Source organism: Gastrolobium bilobum, unplaced genomic scaffold (assembly GCF_033153095.1).
Source record: "Gastrolobium bilobum isolate Gb01-03AN ecotype WA unplaced genomic scaffold, APGP_CSIRO_Gbil_v1 utg15684, whole genome shotgun sequence".
Classification (NCBI taxonomy): domain Eukaryota; kingdom Viridiplantae; phylum Streptophyta; class Magnoliopsida; order Fabales; family Fabaceae; genus Gastrolobium; species Gastrolobium bilobum.
The window spans coordinates 90,901-109,117 of NW_026897693.1; the positions used below are offsets into that span (position 1 = coordinate 90,901).

Genomic DNA, 18,217 nt, shown 5'->3' on the forward strand with positions numbered 1-18,217 from the left:
AGAAACAGCCTCTTTGTAAATATGCAAATAATAGGCTGTGTACAAGCATTTCCCTCACCCTTACCCTTGCTAGTCGGGATTTAATGGAGAGTGATTTTTTTATTTATTGATCGTTAGCTTTGACAGATACTAATTTTTACATTTATGTTTTGTTTGCTCCTCTTATGAAACCGAACTGGTATTGACATATTGAAGTTTCCTGCCTTTTCAGGGATGCAGTCTCAGGAATACAGAGTATATTGTTGGGGTTGTTATTTTTACAGGACATGAAACAAAGGTTTCTACTAAGAAATGATACCTAATGATGATACATTGATACGTCCTTCAATTTTCTAGAGTCTGCTCTAGCATTTGGTCAAAAGATACATGTAATTGCAGTAATGCATTGATGGCTGAAATGTGCTACCAGCAACATATTGCTATCATTGTTCACTTGTTGCTGTTATCATAACATTTCTGTGTTTTTAATTCTGTTTTGGATACCAACGTTTATGGATATCCTTCTGGTGGAAGGGGTTTGGAGAAAGAAGAAAGCAACCTAAAATTCACTTCCTTCATGGTTGTTTTGATGTATGTGAATTGATTTGCTTGTTTATGGCAATGGCACCTTAAAAATTGTTCACTTTTGGGTTTATTTCACTTTTAATTTATCATGTGTTGGTACTGATTGCTGTCCAATTTGTCTGAGTTCTCCTTTTGGAAGTGTGGATTACCTTAGTCTCTTTGATTGAGTTGCATGAAATTACTTGGGCTATGTTTGCTTCTCAGGATATTTTTTTGGTTGTTTTTCGCTCTTGTTGCAGCGTGTTTTCCTTCTGTGATTTTGTTCATGGACACTGTTTTACGGACATTTGGAATACATTGCAGGTGATGATGAATTCTATGAACGTTCCTTCCAAAAGAAGTACATTGGAGAGGAAGCTTGACAAACTTATACTCACTCTATTTGCGACTCTATTTGTGATGTGTTTTATTGGAGCTGTAGGCAGGTCTGTGAGTAAAAACAATTAGTTTGCCTGGCCTGGTTCCCTTCTAATTGCTGCTAATATTTTGTGGGCTTTATGACTGCTTGTCTTAGCAAACTACTGGGAGGGGGATGGGGTTAGCTTTAGATTTATTGTTGTTATTATTACTACCACTATTATTGTTATTATTTGTAAATAATGTTCTTGGATTTGGGTAAATTCAGTGCTATTTTTGTAAACAAGAAGTATTTCTATTTACATCTTGAATCATCAGAGGAGGGCTCAGCACAGTTCGACCCAAGAAACAGATTTTTGGTACTATATATTTCTCCATTTAGATGAATAGCCATCTTGTTTCTTTCTTTTCCTCTTCACTCATTTTCTGTTGGTCTGCTTACCACGTTTTCAGGTTTTCCTTCTAACTATGTTTACCCTCATCACTTTGTACTCAACAATCATCCCCATTTCACTTTATGTGTCGATAGAGGTTTGTGTCTCAGCCAATTAACTGTTCTAGAAATGTTGTTACTTTGATGAAGGGGAAATCTTATTTTTGATTACTGTATCAGATGGTCAAATTTATTCAGTGCACTCAATTTATCAACAAGGATTTGCATATGTACCATCATGAAACCAATACCCCAGCATTGGCCAGAACTTCAAATCTGAATGAAGAACTTGGGCAGGTAAGTTGCTACCACATTTTGTTTTCTTGATGTAGAATGAAGTATTGGAATAGCTTAGAGAATTCTCTGAAGCTGTATGGTATTTATAATGGATACAATCAATAATATACAAACACTTTTAGCTAAGATCAGAATGGAGACAGCATGGAAAGCATAATGGACAGCCATGGACAACATGGAAAGCATAATGGACAGCATGGAAAGCATAATGGACAACCATACATTCTGACACTCCTCCTCAAGCTGGAACATATATATCATATGTACCAAGCTTGTCACAGATAAATTGTATTCTAGGTCCCCTCAGTGACTTAGTAAGAATATCAGCAAGCTGATAGCTTGAGTTAACAAATTCAATGAGGATTTCTTTAGACAGGACTTTCTCTCGGATAAAATGGCAGTCAATCTCAATATGTTTGGTCCTTTCATGGAAGACGGGATTTGATGCAATATGCAATGCCGCTTGATTATCACAGTAGAGTCTCATTTGATTAGTATCTCCAAACTTCAACTCTTTAAGTAATTGTTTTACCCATATGAGTTCACATGTAACATTTGCCATTGCACGATATTCAGCTTCTGCACTGGATCTTGCAACCACATTTTGTTTCTTACTTTTCCAAGATACTAGATTACCACGAATAAATACACAAAATCCTGAAGTTGATCTTCTGTCACTGGGTGATCCAGCCCAATCAGCATCAGAGTATCCCATAATTTGAGCATGACCTTTATTTTCATACAACAATCCTTTTCCTGGGGCATTCTTAATATACCGTAAGATTCGAACCACAGCATTCCAATGCTCAACACACGGAGCTTGCATAAATTGACTTATTACGCTTACCGGGAAGGAGATGTCAGGTCTGGTTAAGGTAAGGTAGTTTAGTTTACCAACTAACCTTCTATATCTGTCAGGATCTGAATATAGTTCTCCTTGATTTGGTAATAACTTGTGATTTGGATCCATTGGAGTGTCAACAGGCTTGCAGTCTGTTAAACCAGTCTCTTCCAAAATTTCTAGAGCATATTTTCGTTGTGAAAGCACAATGCCACTCTGTGATTGAGCTACCTCAAGACCGAGAAAGTATTTGAGTCGTCCCAAATCTTTTGTTTGAAAGTGTTGAAACAAGTGCTCCTTCAACTGCAAAATACCCTCATTATCATCACCTGTAATAACTATATCATCAACATAAACCACCAGATAAATACATCGACCAAAGGAAGTGTGACGATAGAACACTGAATGATCAGCTTCACTCCGAGATAACCCAAATTTCTGTACAACTATGCTGAACTTGCCAAACCAAGCTCGAGGGGATTGTTTCAACCCATAAAGAGACCGTTTTAACTTACAAACTAGTCCAGACTCCCCCTGAGCAACAGAACCAGGTGGTTGCTCCATATAAATCTCCTCATCTAGATCACCATGAAGGAAGGCATTCTTTATGTCTAGCTAATATAAAGGCCATTGCCCAATAGCGGCGATGGCTAGAAATAGACGAACAGATGCCATTTTTGCCACTGGAGAGAATGTTTCACTATAATCAAGACCATAAGTCTGAGTGTATCCTTTAGCAACAAGACAAGCTTTAAGTCGATCAATACTGCCATCAGAGCCTACCTTAACTGCATACACCCAACGACATCCAACAACCTTTTTGTCTCGGGGAAGTTGAACTAAGTCCCATGTATCACTGTGCTCAAGGGCAGTCGTCTCATCAATCATAGCTTGCCTCCAACCAGAGTGGGAAAGAGCCTCATTAACTGTGTTACGAATCTGAACAGAGGACACAGAAGATACAAATGCATAATATGACGGAGACAAACTGTGAAAACTTAAGAAGTTATAAATAGGATGAGGATTACGAGTGGTACGACTACTTCTACGAATAGAACTAGGAGAATCACTGACAGACTTACCGGGAGTTGATGCAGGTGCAGTAGAGGAAGGTAGGTCCGTAGTAGGAAAAGCCGTTGGGATAGGACATGATGTATAAGGATCCTCAGTGACTACCTCGGTTGTAGGAATGACTGCCTTGGAATGTCGCTGGTAAGTGATGATTGGTTGTTGGGGAGGATCAAGCTGGTCATGTTCTGGCAGAGAAACGATGGGTTCCTCATGATCAGGCTAAGTATTTGCAGGTTCCTGTAAAGAAGACAAAGGGAGACCACCAAAGTATGGTACTGGTAAAGCCTCAGAGATTACTATAGGATTAGTGGTTGAAGTGAAATAAGGTGTGTCTTCAAAAAAGGTGACACTGGCAGAGATATACTGACGATGGGTGATAGGAGAATAACACCGGTACCCTTTTTGCAATCGAGAATAACCAAGAAAGACACATTTGATAGCACGAGGGGACAACTTGTCGCGCCCGGGAGATACTTCATGGACAAAACAGGTACAACCAAATAATCGAGGAGGAACTGTATACAAAGGAATTTGGGGGTCTAATACCTGAATAGGGACTTGATGATTGATAGTAGAGGAAGACATACGATTAATCAAATAGCAAGCGGTTAGGACAACATCCCCCCAAAATTGCAGTGGCATATGAGCATCCAACAACAATGTACGAGTAGTTTCAATAAGGCGACGATTTTTTCTTTCGGCAACTCCATTTTGTTGGGGGGTATGCGGACATGATGATTGATGCAAAATCCCATGAGATGACATAAACAATGAGAAGTCAGCAGAGAAATAATCTTTGGCATTATCACTACGTAAAACTTTGATTGTTTTGCCAAATTGATTATGAATCTCACTGCAGAAGGATTGAAATATGGGAAAGACTTCTAAACGTTCCTTCATTAAAAATAACCAAGTACATCGAGAAAAATCATCAATGAAAGTCACAAAATATTTAAATCCAGTTGGTGTAGAAACACGACTAGGACCCCAAACATCAGAAAGAATAATAGAAAAACTAGATGATGTTTGACTATTGACCTTACTAGGAAAGGAAGCCCGAACATGCTTGCCAAGTTGACATGACTCACAACTGAAAGACTTTAGATTTTCAAGACCTGGGACCATTTTTTTTAAGTTTTAATAAACTGGGATGACCAAGACGGTGATGGAGAAGACTAGGAGATTCCACCGTAGCACATGCCATATGAGAGGTTGATTGGAGGTAATAAAGTCCTTGTGATTCATGTCCTATGCCAATCGTCTTTCCCGTACCACGGTCCTGGATGACAAAGAATCAAAATAAAAAGTTACGGAACACTTTAGAGATCTTGTAAGCTGACTCGAGGAAATTAAATTAAATGGACAACCAGGTATAAATAAAGTAGAATTTAATGACATAGATGCATTGGGTGAGACAACACCAATGCCTCGGACAGATACTTTGGAACCATCAGCTAAAGTTACAAAACGAGGACAACTTGGTGAAGAAAGAGAAAAGAAGAGAGACTGATTACCAGCTACATGGTCAGAGGCACCTGAATCAAGGATCCAGGGTGTGGAATTATTACCCTATGAGAAATACAAACTGTAGGATTACCCGAATGAGCAACAGTTGTAGTAGAGGATTGGGTTGGCTTTGCTGCTTTTAACTGAAGAAATTCTTGAAACTCCTTTTGTGTAAGAGAAAATGACTGTTCACCAGATCTGTTAAATCTCGTCCCTTCTTCTACACCAGGTTCAGACTGAGTGAGATTGACAGATTTGTCAGGGAAACCATGTAGAGAGTAACATGTTTCCTGAGTGTGGCCTGATCGCTTACAGTATGTGCAGTGAAGATTGTTGTTGCGATTACCACGACCACCACAACCTCTTCGAACTCCTCGTCCACCACGACCTCCACGTCCTCCACGAAAGCCAAAGTTAGTGACTAAAGCGGAAGCTGAAGTGTCAATTATGTTGGGACGCTGGTCTGAAGTAGTGGAATTGGGAACCCTCAAGAGGCGAGTGGTAAGATAGTCCATGGTGGGTACTTCGTGACTAGTCAAAAGTTGATCTCGAATGTGGTTGAAATCGGGATGCATAGCACGCAATACCAGTACTACGTATAGATTTTCCAACTTTCCCAACAAGCCTTGATGGTTGTCAGCCTGTAAAAACATTTTTAGTTCCTCCACTGCTGCCTGTGCCTGAGCAACAAAACTTGTCATATCATGACTATTTTGGTGAAGAGAAACCAATTTTTGGGCTGCATCATAGAGTCTTTGAACATCATTAGCAAATAAGCTGCGAGCTTTATTCCAAAAAGTGGCACATGTTTTAAAAGTGCGAAAATTAATTAAAATTGTGGGTTCCACAGATTGCCATAGCAAGGCACATAACTGATAGTCAAACCTTTTCCATTGACTTTGTTCTATTTGAGGAATATCAGAAATTGACTTTTCAAGATGGTCTGAAAGACCTTGACCAAGAAACCACAACTCAACAGAAGAGGACCAAGCTAAATAGTTCTTACTATTTAACTTTTCAGATGTAATTGTTGGTGAACCTGAAAAAGCATAAGAAACTGGAGCATGACGTACCGGATTGGTAACTTCAGATAAAACAGGATCTTTGGGACCAGAAGACTCTTCATCATTTTTGAAGTCATATTTACTTCAATATAGGTAAAAACAGAACCAAAGCGCACAATGCAGAAATGATTGAAAAATAAACAATAAGTAGATTTGGATGATCCACTATTAACACAAAGAGCAACACTGCAGGTATATGGAGTCAGATGAAGGAATTTGTCATGTTTATTGGCCTGCAACAGTAAACATGAAGAAGACAGAGATGAAGAAGCAGCCTGCACAGTGAGGCTTCTGAAGATAATGAAGAAACAATTAGAAATGTTTAGTAAAAAGGAACCCAGAAAGAAAACAGTACTGGAACAGAAAGAGGAGACTGAGGCGAGCACGGCGAGTTTGACGGTGACCGGAGATGAGCAGTGGAAGGCGGCGCGTGGCCTTCACGCGCTCGGAGTTGGACTGCGCGTGGGCTTCACGCGCTCTGACTGTGGCGGCGCGTGAACCAATTTCTGCCGGCGGGGAGCTCCAGATCGGGTCGTCGGCTCTTTCTGGGTTGACTGGAAGTGTTTCCATCTTGATTGACTGAGGTTTTGGGGTCTGTTGGTGAATTTCTAAGCTCTTTTAGCATGTACGGTGGTGAAGCTTTCTTCTCTTCACTATGGTTTTGGTTCCTGAATGAACCTAGCTCATGATACCATGTAGAATGAAGTATTATTCAGCTTAGAGAATTCTCTGAAGCTGTATGGTATTTATAATGGATACAATCAATAATATACAAACACTTTTAGCTAAGATCAGAATGGAGACAGCATGGAAAGCATAATGGACAGCCATGGACATAATGGAAAGCATAATGGACAGCATGGAAAGCATAATGGACAACCATACATTCTGACACTTGATAGAAAAAAAGTTGATACAACTGCGTTGATAAAGCTGTGAGACATGGTTGTTGAATCGCAATACGTATCGTGAATCGTTCGGCTGCTTTTTTGTATCGTGAATCGTGAATCGTATCGAATCGTAAGATTCAGAAACAAATTAAAAATAACTTAAAAATATATAATATCATATAAATTCAAATTAAAAAAATTCTAAATACCAAAATCCATAAGTAACCAAATCTAAAACCAGTTATTTCTCATATTCATTAAATTTCAAGACTAATATTATCACTACTATCACTATCAGGATTTAGTATTGGTATATCTAGTCCTTCATCCTCTCCATTAGTAGAGTCATCTGACTCATCTCCCATATCTTGTTCAATAATTTGAGATCCTTTTCTGTTATCATTCCTGTTGACATCCTCTTGTATTAAGATGCCTTTGCCTTTATCATTCCTATCATCTTGAAGATTTCGAGGACCTAAAAAAAAAAATATATACATAATGTAAATAAATATATTAGATAAGGTGTTTGATTAAAAGAAATATTATATATGCAAATATACCTCTCTTTCTCTTTTTGCTTTGGTCTCCTTCATCAAGGTTGAAGCACTCATGAACATCCATCCAAGATTCCTCATCCATTAGGCAAGGCTCCTCTTGCTCAGTAATCCATTCCTCGTCAGAATCTAAATCTGATAAGCAGATACGATCATATGTGTCTCCTTTTTCCTCCCTTTGTTTTTGCCTAATTTCAAGTTGAAGGTTGTATTTAACAAACACAAGAGCATTCAACCTTTGTTGCTCTAAACGGTTTCTTCTCTTAGAGTGAATTTGATCAAACACACTCCAATTTCTCTCGCACCCTGTAGCACTGCAAGTGAGGCTTAGGATATGAATAGCTATTGTTTGCAGCTCTTTGCAGTCGTCTCCAAAACTATTCCACCATAAAGCTAGCAAAAAAAAATATAATTGATAAATAAATATTTGGTTAATGACTTAATTTTTAATTTTAAAAATATCAAAACATAACTTAATCAATACACAAAATTCGATGATTACCAGGTTGCTTCCTAGCTCTAGTTGCAATTGCTAAACTATTTCCAAAGAGTCCTTCAGCCCTGTCAAATTTCTCAATTTGGGAATCAATTGTGATCCTTGTTTCAATATCAGGACACATCTTCTCCAATGTCTTCCACAAGCCAGTTTTAACCTCACGATCTGGGTTGAACTTTGTGTCATAGTGGAACCTATATAATTATTATAAATTTAGAATGAGGCTTAATAATAAGTCAAATATAAAATATAAAGAATTTTATATAAATAAATAAATATAAAGAACCTATACTTACTTTGGATTAAGAAAATAGGCGGCTGCATGAAGAGGCCTATGAAGTTGTAAATCCCAACGCTTGTCAATGATTTCCCATACATCCTTATATCTCTTTTCCTCATGATTAAAACTCTTTGCTATTTCTTCCTTTGCTCTATCCATAGCCTCATAAATGTATGCCATTGCAGGTTTTGAATCACCATCCACAAGTCTAAGAACTTTCACAAGAGGAGACACAATTTTCAAGCAATAATGTATTGATTTCCAAAACCTTTTATCAGCCAAAACAACATTTTCTGCAAATTTGGCTTCCGGCCTAGAGCAATAAGCACTATTAACCCATTTTTCAGATGTAAACATAGATCGAAGAGCAGTCTTTTGTTTCAAAATTGACTGCATTGTCAAATATGATGTAGCAAACCTTGTTATTGCAGGCCTAGCTAACTCTCTACCTTTGGAAAAGGTTCTATACAAATTCAACACCCATGTGTGCCTATAAATGAAAGTTGTAATTTTTTTTTCTTTCCAAATGGTATTATAGAACACTGTAATGCCACCAATATCTTCCAAAATCAAATCAAGACAGTGGGCTGCACAGGGTGACCAAAAGAGTTGCTTTCTTTTATCCATCAACTTTTGTCCAGCAGATACAAGGGCTGAAGCACTATCTGTCACTACTTGAACGACATTCTCTTCTCCAATTTCTATCACCATCTCATCAAGTAATTCAAACATTTTTTCAGCATCTTTAATAAAGCTGCTTGTATCAACAGATTTTATAAAAACAGTCCCTCTAGGACTATTAACAAGAAAATTAGTAAGAGATCTACCCTTTCCATCAGTCCATCCATCTGACATCAATGTACAACCAGTTTTCTTCCATTCCAACTTATATTTATCCAAACTAGTATGGACAAGATCAACTTCTTTCTTCAAATATGACACCCTCACTTCATGATAAGTTGGTGGTTTTAAGCCTCTACCATATTCACTAATAGACTTCACCATATTAATAAATAGTGGACTCTTAACTAAATTAAATGGCAATGCATTGCCATATATGCATCTACAAATATCTCGAACCACCAAATCTCTATCCTTCACCATTGAATTTATAGTTTGTTGTTTCATAGCAGATGAGCCACTTCCACTTTTTCCTTTTATCATAAAACTATCCATGCTCCCTTTTTTTTGTGAATCTTTATCATCGAAGCACTCTAGTTCATCATCATCTCTTGCATCCTCTAATATTTTTTTAAATATATCCCTTATCTCTTCCGGCACTTGTTGGCATGGAGCAACTTCTTTGTGTGTTCCAGCTAGATGGTGCTTCATTCTAAATGTTCCTCCCCACATTGTTTTGGGACAATAGTTACATTTAACATTCAACCTATTCGCAAGGGATTTACAATGATCCCAAGTTATATCCTTCTTTTTTTGGGATTTCTTCTTTGGAGCCATTTTTATTATTTTTATTACTGTAAAAGAGAGAAAAAAAAATCAAAGTTAAAAAATATTAGGTAAGTCCGTAGGTGTCTTCAGCTAATGACTAATAATACTCAATTGAATTTATTCACTATTTAAATGAAAAAGGAAATAGCACTTTCATAGGCAATAAACAATTACGAGAAACTGCTAAAAAAAGGCCTTGATCTTGGTTTTATAGGAAATTTGGCATTTTAGATAATCCAATAACATTGTTTGATCGGATGACCCACTGAGTGAAATAAAGCCTGGTTGTTCATATATATTTCATATCCATTCAATATCCAACAACAATTCAAATCAAGGACCAAGGCCAACTTCAGGGCTATAAAAAACATAGATGCCAATCAATACACACCTAGTCCAACCTGGTTTGAAATGTGTACGTGTCTTATAAATAGAAACAATAATCTATTTATAAGACACATCCTCTCATGCATTTTAAATTGAGAACAGCTTTTTCATAATATTATAATAATATATTAATATATGTATTCTCTGATCCTCCCATCACTATAATATTTAAATTTATTTACGATTTACAAATTCCAATCACAAATCCATTTCAAAAAAAAATAGTACCCGTCAACAACGAAACAAAAAAAATAGTACCCGTACGGCCGTTCTCCTCTACAAGTCTTCTTCTGCACGTTCTCCTCTGCAAGTAAGTCTTCTTCGTCTTCTTCTACACGCTCTTCTCCTCTGCAAGTCTTCTTCTACACATAGTTTTCCTCTGACATTTCTGTTTCGCTGCTTCGTTGTTTCGTTGCTTTTTCAATTTCTGAAATTTCTGTTTCACTCCTTTTGTTTTTTAAATGGGATTTTGATTCTTTGAATCCCTGATTTTTCTAAAGCAACCGGCTGTTCCAACTTCCTAGCGACTGTTGAGTTTTTTTTTATTTTTTTTTATTTTGAATCGCAAATGTAATTTCGATTCACGATTCAGTTGCGAATCGTTCGATTCTACGTTTCCAACCCACGATTCATACCAAAAACGATTCATTATTGCGATCTGTATCGATTTGGGTTAGTATCGTATCGTATCGCACGATACGTATCGCGTATCGTGCGATACTAACAACCATGCTGTGAGATGTAACATCCCGTGTATACCCGGTTTGTTAACATATCTTCGTATTAAGCTGCGCTTAATAAAAAAATGCGGAATATCTTTTTCTTTTCAATTATGACGTCATTATACTTAGCCAAGTTGATTACTTAATCATTTTCATAAAATATCGTCTGTATGTAAATTGCAAAAAGATATCTAACTGAAATATCTCATAATATAGATAAAGTGAGTATCTATGTCACGGATCTACTACACGTAGTCCGGACAATATCCTGATACATTAATACAACTCCACATAAAACAAGACAATAAACAAGTCTATGTGGCATGGACAATCCCCATGCTCACCAAATCAACAGCATAACCAACAGCGTCTCAACAAGATAATCCATAACATAAATAAAGCTAAAAGCATAATAGCAGCAAGCATATCCAGCATCCAACAAGTCAGCAAATAAAACCAGCAATATCTAACTCAGCTCCGGCCTCCTGCCGCCTGAGGTCTCAACCCCGACATTACCTGAACCTGAAATGGTGCCCCAAACGTGGGGTTAGATCTCTAAACAGAAATCTCAGTAAGACAAGGGGTCCTCAAGGATCTTCCACCCCAAGCTCACTTACATGTGCAATATAAGTTCCAAAAGCAGTAATTCAATATAAGTTCCAAAACTATGCAGTGCAACAAATATTCATGCCATGTGTGTTATAACTATTCTACTGGCCAGAGAAATGTAGTAATACGTCTATTACCCACAGTAAGTACAAGGAACATCGCTTGCACCTCACCCACAGCCTCACCATCTTGTATGTACCACATACTCAGGCTTACCATATAGGTGAAACACCACATGCATATCATAAAGGCACTCACATATAACAGTTCAATAGCATTTATCAAAACAATACATGAAAACAACATCATGCATATAACCATCCCCCCATGGGACATGGTGGAACCAACAATGGCTAAACCGAGGACACGAAAGCTTATCTGTACTCGTATGCCCTTCTGACTCGAACTCGGTATTAGAAGGGTCCGCACCCCAAATAGAATCCAATGCACTCACAGATCTAGTTCAATGAGCATCATAGTATCAATATACATATTCTAAAATTCCAAGGCAATAGGATATTATTTTCTTTTTCATTTCGAACCTGGAGGTCCTTTCTAAAACATATCATTTAACTTATTTAATTATAGATAATTATTATCTTATAAATATATATAGCCACAATAATATATATATTATATAAATATATATATATATCTATTATATATATATATATAACCAACGTTATATATATATAACCAATGTTATATATATATCAACGCACTAACATATATATATTATAAGAATACAATACACTGACTATTAAAATAAAGCATGCCTTTTCTTGTACCTCGGTTATATATATATATATATATATATATATATATAACTAAGTATACCTTTCGATTACCAGTAGCTTTCATATGCTTTCGTTATATATATATATATATATATATATCAAGTTGGACCAAAGCCTCATGACCGATTGCTACAACAGATTCAGACTTTTCAATTTAAAATCACGCAACTCGATGCAAACAGAAAAGGTAGCGCACAGTGTCCGAATATTTTGATAAATTAACGTGGGTTGTAAATCAACAGTATTATATAACAAGGTTTATAACCAAAATTATAGATTTACAAATGGATAGTTAAGTTTACCTTGATTCTTTTTAGAACAGAAAAATGAAAGCTTTAGGGGTTGAGAAAACACCCAAATCCTTCGACAATGGTTTCTCCTTCAACAAAACTAGAGCTTTAATGGATGAGTGGTGTTTCAATGGAGGAGGAAGGGAGAAAAATGAAAACTTTGGAGAAGAAAGCTAAGACTCCAATAAAACTCCCAAATGCTGCCACACTACTCCGCTGCTGAGTCTTTAATAAAACTTAGGGGGCGTTTGGTTGAGGAAAATTTTTATGAATGATAGGGAAATGATATTCATAGGAAAATGGTAGGAAATGATAGGAAAGTGAGTTTGGTAGGAAAATATAAAAAAAAGTTGTTTGGTAGGAAAAAATTGAACTAGGAAAATTAGGTAACTTTTATAAAGTCTATGTTTGGTTGTAGGTAAAATATAGATGGGAAAAAAAAAAAACAACCAACAAAATCCCAAATAGCCATGCAAATGGGGGGAATACCACATCTAGAGTGGGAATATTTGTCCATCAATTTTGATCCAAATAGCCATGCAAATGGGATACCTAGCAAACTCATTTAGGTGGGCAAATTTGAAAGCTTGTCAACCAAACATGTGCACCCAATTTCCCCACTTCACATTTCCCTATCATTCTCCTCAAAAACCTTCAACCAAACACCCCCTTAGGGTTTTACTCCCATTTTCTATTTATATTGTCACTTAAGTTAAACTAGCAGTATTAGTTTAATTAGTTCCGCTCTTCGTTTAACTCTAAAATTTTATATTCTTAACCTAGATATTTTTCTAGGAATTTTCATATATTTATTTTCTTTTTCGCAACACTTTTCCGGTACGCGTTTTTTCACGCTGACAGTATTAGTTCTGACACCAGTTCTCATTATTTTGACTTGAAACTCGTTTTACAAGTCCTATATATTATTCTAGTAATATTCGTGCACTTATTATAATTTTCCGGGATACTTCATCGGTACGCATTTATATCGACTAGCAGAACCGGTATCTGCACTTTTCTTCCGAAAAGCGACTTTCAGCTTTCTTACTCACTTTCTTACTCACTTACTATAATTATTAGACCCTCATAATAATTATTAGGGTCAATTATGGAATTATTTTCTAATTCTCATATTTAATTAATTAATTTCCTTAATTAACGGTGCGGGTTCTTACACGAGACATGGAAGGATTGTGTAAGGGTACAAATTCCCTTAATGTACGGTACTCTCTCCCCTTTTTAATCTCCTTCACCCCCTCCCGTGAGGCCCCTTGCAGGCATCTTTCCCCTGGACTAAAAAATAAATAAATAAATCACTATAAAAAGATTCTACAAATCTGCAGATTTAACCTCTTTAAGAATCCAAGAGCTAAAGTTGTTTTATACATGGAACTAACTTTAATCATAATGAATCAAGAAGTTGTGGGTCTTGTTTTTTAATTTCATTGCTTAATAACAGAATAGAAATGACTTCTTCCTATGGGATCTTCTCACTGAAATCCTGAGGTCTTCCGTTTAGCATGTGGTCATGGGAGAATCCCTTTCATAAAATCAACATTGTTGCAAGTAGCTGTTGATAGATTAATCCAGTCCTCTTCGACTTTCACTGCTGTTCTTATAGTTCTGGTTAGGAGTTGTTGTGCTCGATTTTTTCTGTTTTCTCCTCTCTCCTCTTCCTCCACTCTCCTGACCTATTTTTATATTGTTTTAAATGTGAATAAAGCTAATTATCAAGTAGTATCTTATAAAAGGTGTTACAGATATTTCTGGAAGATTGAAATTTCTATCAGTTCAAAAGGGCTTGTGTGTAATATTTTTGTCACATTTCTGGGTTGCATTATGCAGTTATTCTTGTTGATTTGATTAGGTGGAATATATCTTCTCTGACAAAACTGGGACTCTGACAAGAAACTTAATGGAGTTCTTTAAGTGTTCAATTGGAGGAGAGGTCTACGGAAATGGTGTGACTGAAATTGAGAAGGGAATAGCAGAGCGTAATGGCATAAAACTTGAGGTAATACACATGTTCATTGAATGGAAGTAGGCAAGAGGTCACGATTATAAAAGAATTATTCATTCTCTACAGGAAAATATCTCACCCAATGCAGTGCGAGAGAGGGGTTTCAATTTTGATGATGCTAGGCTTATGAGAGGAGCTTGGAGGAATGAGCCAAATCCTGATAGCTGCAAGGTAAATCATTTTGCTTGACTTGAATCAGTGGCAGCAATCTATTTATGCTTTCAAACTAACTTGCTTTTATGGTTTGTGGCATGAATCTAACAATTCCAAAATTTTACGTTGTTAAATGAAGAAACATGAATGATTTACTTTTGAGTAAAGTACCTTTTGGTTCCTCAACAAAAATCATGGACCCATTTTGATCCCTTAAAAAAAAAAAAGTCGACTTATGGTCCTTATGAAATTCAAAATAGACCTATATTAATCCTTTTTAGGGACTAACGTGGGTCTTTTTTGAATTTCAAAAGGACCACGGTTTTGACTAATTGGGTCTATTTTGAATTTTAGAAGGACCACAAATCGACTTTTTTTTCTAAGGTATTAAAATGGGCTCCGTGATTTTTGTTGAAGACCCAAAAGGTACTTTACTCTTTACTTTTGAGTTTGCATCTCTAAAATGGCCCCTCACGCAAATATTCTTTGGGCTTGAAGTATAGACGATGCACAGACCTACCTATTTTGTGTTGAAATTTTTTTTGTTAGAACTTAGAACAATGGAGGTGCCTAGGCGGTGAGGGTCGAAATCTAGATCACTTGGTCATTAAAAGCTCTAATACTATGTCATGAATCCACAATTGCAAAAGCTCAAGCTATTATGTGCTAGCACATGAATTGTTTTTATATTACATCTCTAATAGTTTGTAAATTTGATTCTTGCAGAGTAAAAAGGATCTTTGTCTTATATACATCTATGTACTTTGTTAATGTGTTTTGTTTGTTGTGGTAAATTAGTTGGCTTATATCCTTGCTTGCCTCTTATTACTGTACAAAAAGTTTTTGGTTTGAAAGATTGTCCAGAATATTTTTTATTTTTGTATAATATTTGATTATGTTCTCTATTCAGAGATGGTCAGACTGGTAAAGGGATTTTCGGGATCAGTTTGTTTTATTTTTTGTCTGTTATTAGGCAGGATACTTTTCTCCTTTATTCTTCCCTTTATTAGGAAGAATATTTTCCTTTTAACTCCTAAGATGGAGTCTTTATGTACTGATGTACCCTGGTTTAGAAATTGAATTATGTTAGAGAATAGTATAAACTATTAAAAAGGTCCTCACCCAATAACTTAAGCTTTTGGGTTGAATTGGTTCTTTACATGGTATCAGAGCCTCGGTGTCACGGGTTTGATTCTTACCGCCCCCTATTTAATTCATAACTAATTAAGTCTTGTGGAGTTTCTTAGTACAGGTAGGTGGACCTGTGCATTGCCCACCCTTCAAGTCCAGTGGGCTTTCGTGTGAGGGTGTGTGTTAGAGATATATATAAAACCATTAATGTAGCCTCACCCACCAGTTTAAGCTTTTGGGTTGAATTGGTTCTTTACATGGTACCAGAGCCTTGGTGTCACGGGTTCGATTCTTACCGCCCCCATTTAATTCATAATTAATTAAGTCTTGTAGAGTTTCTTAACACAGGTAGGTGGGCTTGTGCATTGTCCACTCTTCAAGCCCAGTTGACTCTCGTGTGAGGGTGTGTTAGAGAATAGTATAAATCATTAAAAAGCCCCTCACCCAATAACTTAAGCTTTTGAATTGAATTGGTTCTTTACAAATTCAACCATTTCTCTGTTTATACATATGTTCTTAGAAACTAACCAGATTTATCAACTGTCACCATATGTTGTGAGTTCAATGCAAGACTTGTATGGCTGGGCTGCATGCTTAGAAATCTGCAGTTTCTTAGAAATTTGTGTTGGGTTTGGCATTTGAGATTTTGATAACTCCATAATGTATTCTTGATGCTAGCACTTATGTAGCTTTATTTTTTATTGGTGCGCAATTTCAGTGCCAATATTTTCATTAAGCACTGTGCAACCTCTGTGATTTCTCTACATGAAAAATTTTTATTATATGGTTTTCACTGAGAAATTGATCTATATATTAGCACTTCATGATAAAATTCACTTGTCAGTTATATAATGTAGGATGTTATTTGTGCTGCAATTATTATGGGTGTCAATAATCCTTTGGTTTTGTAATTTTTTTTTTTAATTGGTAAAAGAAGGAATATCAATGACCTGCTTGATTTGTAATATTCAAGTCTTTGTTCATTTGCAACTAAGTTTTAAGTACTGTTGTGTTGACACACCCTAGATGGGGGGCCATCAAGAATTTTATTAATTACTGGAAGAGAAGTTGATTTATGTTATTTAAACTTGTTTTTCTTTTGCTGAAGCTTGTCTTTTTTTTTAATTAAGCACTTAAGCTGCTTTCTTTCAATTTGCTTATGCAATGAATTCAGTGGGTCCAATATTGTACTATGGTAAAGTTTGTTATATAACACAAAGTAACATTCTGTAATTGGCTGTACAGGAATTCTTCAGATGCCTTGCTATATGCCATACTGTGCTTCCCGAGGGCGATGAGGCCCCTGAGAAGATCAGATATCAAGCTGCATCACCTGACGAGGCTGCTTTGGTTATTGCTGCGAAGCACTTTGGTTTTTTCTTTTACAGGTTCAGACTTCTTGACTATTTTCTTGTTTTTTGCATACTGTTGTGTCATTTTGCCTTACCTTTGTTGCACAAAAAAATGGGTAATCTGTATTACTATGTAATAATGATCTGTCATTTTCGGTTTCCACCTTTAATTGGATGTAGATCCTCTGTCCAAGTTTTCTATCCCCACTCTCCCATGAATAATTGGTTGTAATGCTCCTCAGTTATCCGTTCACATGACTAATGCAAATTTTATATTAAATCCAAATGCATCTTCAGCTGTAGACTTTAGAGTCCATCTTCCTTGCAGAAATGTCAGGAAAGTTATATGCGATCACTTGTTCTTCATGTAAGACATTTGAATGAAATGAAATCTCATTACTTATACTCACTTAAGTGATGAATTTTCAAAATCAGAATTCAAATTCCTGCTGGCTGCTTATGAGCCAGTAGAAAGATAAATTAGAGAGAGAGAGAGAGACACAATTAAGGCTGCTGGCTATCTTATGGTTTCTTGGTCTTGGGTGAAAATTGTGAGATCAACAATTAATTTATTGATGGTTGAAACTGCAACAACTAAGATGGTACGAAGCAAACATTGTTCACTGGGAAAAATGAGTAACAGGAAGATTTGTTGATTCTGGCTTTTTACCTTGATATATTCAGGGAATTTGAGTGCTACTCCTTCAAATGATCATATTAGATTCTTCCTTGTCAAACATATATATCTGTGCTACCACTTCAAATGACCGAGAAAAGAATTGTTTCATGACTGAGTATATTGAGCAGAGAAGATATGTGGGCACACGGCACACATGATACACCAGACAGGAAAAGAGACAGTCGGGACAGAGTATCTGCATTAATTTAACATCAACGTTAACATCAACTATACCTTTATCCCAAATTAATTGGGGTCGGTGGTAGATGAATCCA

At 36.4% G+C, this 18,217-nt stretch overlaps 2 protein-coding genes across 2 annotated transcripts in view; one reads left to right on the forward strand and one right to left on the reverse strand.

The window, feature by feature from the left end:
• Nucleotides 1-17,975, forward strand: part of LOC133309359 (phospholipid-transporting ATPase 3-like) — a 30,069-nt gene extending 12,094 nt beyond the window's left edge. Inside the window, exons 9-17 of the mRNA XM_061510125.1 lie at nt 212-277; nt 868-989; nt 1,190-1,280; nt 1,375-1,452; nt 1,535-1,651; nt 14,475-14,621; nt 14,694-14,798; nt 17,157-17,299; nt 17,948-17,975. Of these exons, the coding sequence (XP_061366109.1) occupies nt 212-277; nt 868-989; nt 1,190-1,280; nt 1,375-1,452; nt 1,535-1,651; nt 14,475-14,621; nt 14,694-14,798; nt 17,157-17,299; nt 17,948-17,975 (897 nt within the window). The remainder of the gene's footprint in view (nt 1-211; nt 278-867; nt 990-1,189; nt 1,281-1,374; nt 1,453-1,534; nt 1,652-14,474; nt 14,622-14,693; nt 14,799-17,156; nt 17,300-17,947) is intronic.
• LOC133309356 (uncharacterized) lies at nt 7,281-9,811 on the reverse strand. Its single transcript, XM_061510121.1, has 4 exons — nt 8,370-9,811; nt 8,080-8,267; nt 7,584-7,970; nt 7,281-7,498 (listed from the first exon to the last, which is right to left on the reverse strand). The coding sequence occupies exons 1-4, from the start codon at nt 9,809-9,811 to the stop codon at nt 7,281-7,283; spliced, it is 2,235 nt and encodes a 744-aa protein (XP_061366105.1).
• Nucleotides 17,976-18,217: the final 242 nt, after the last annotated feature.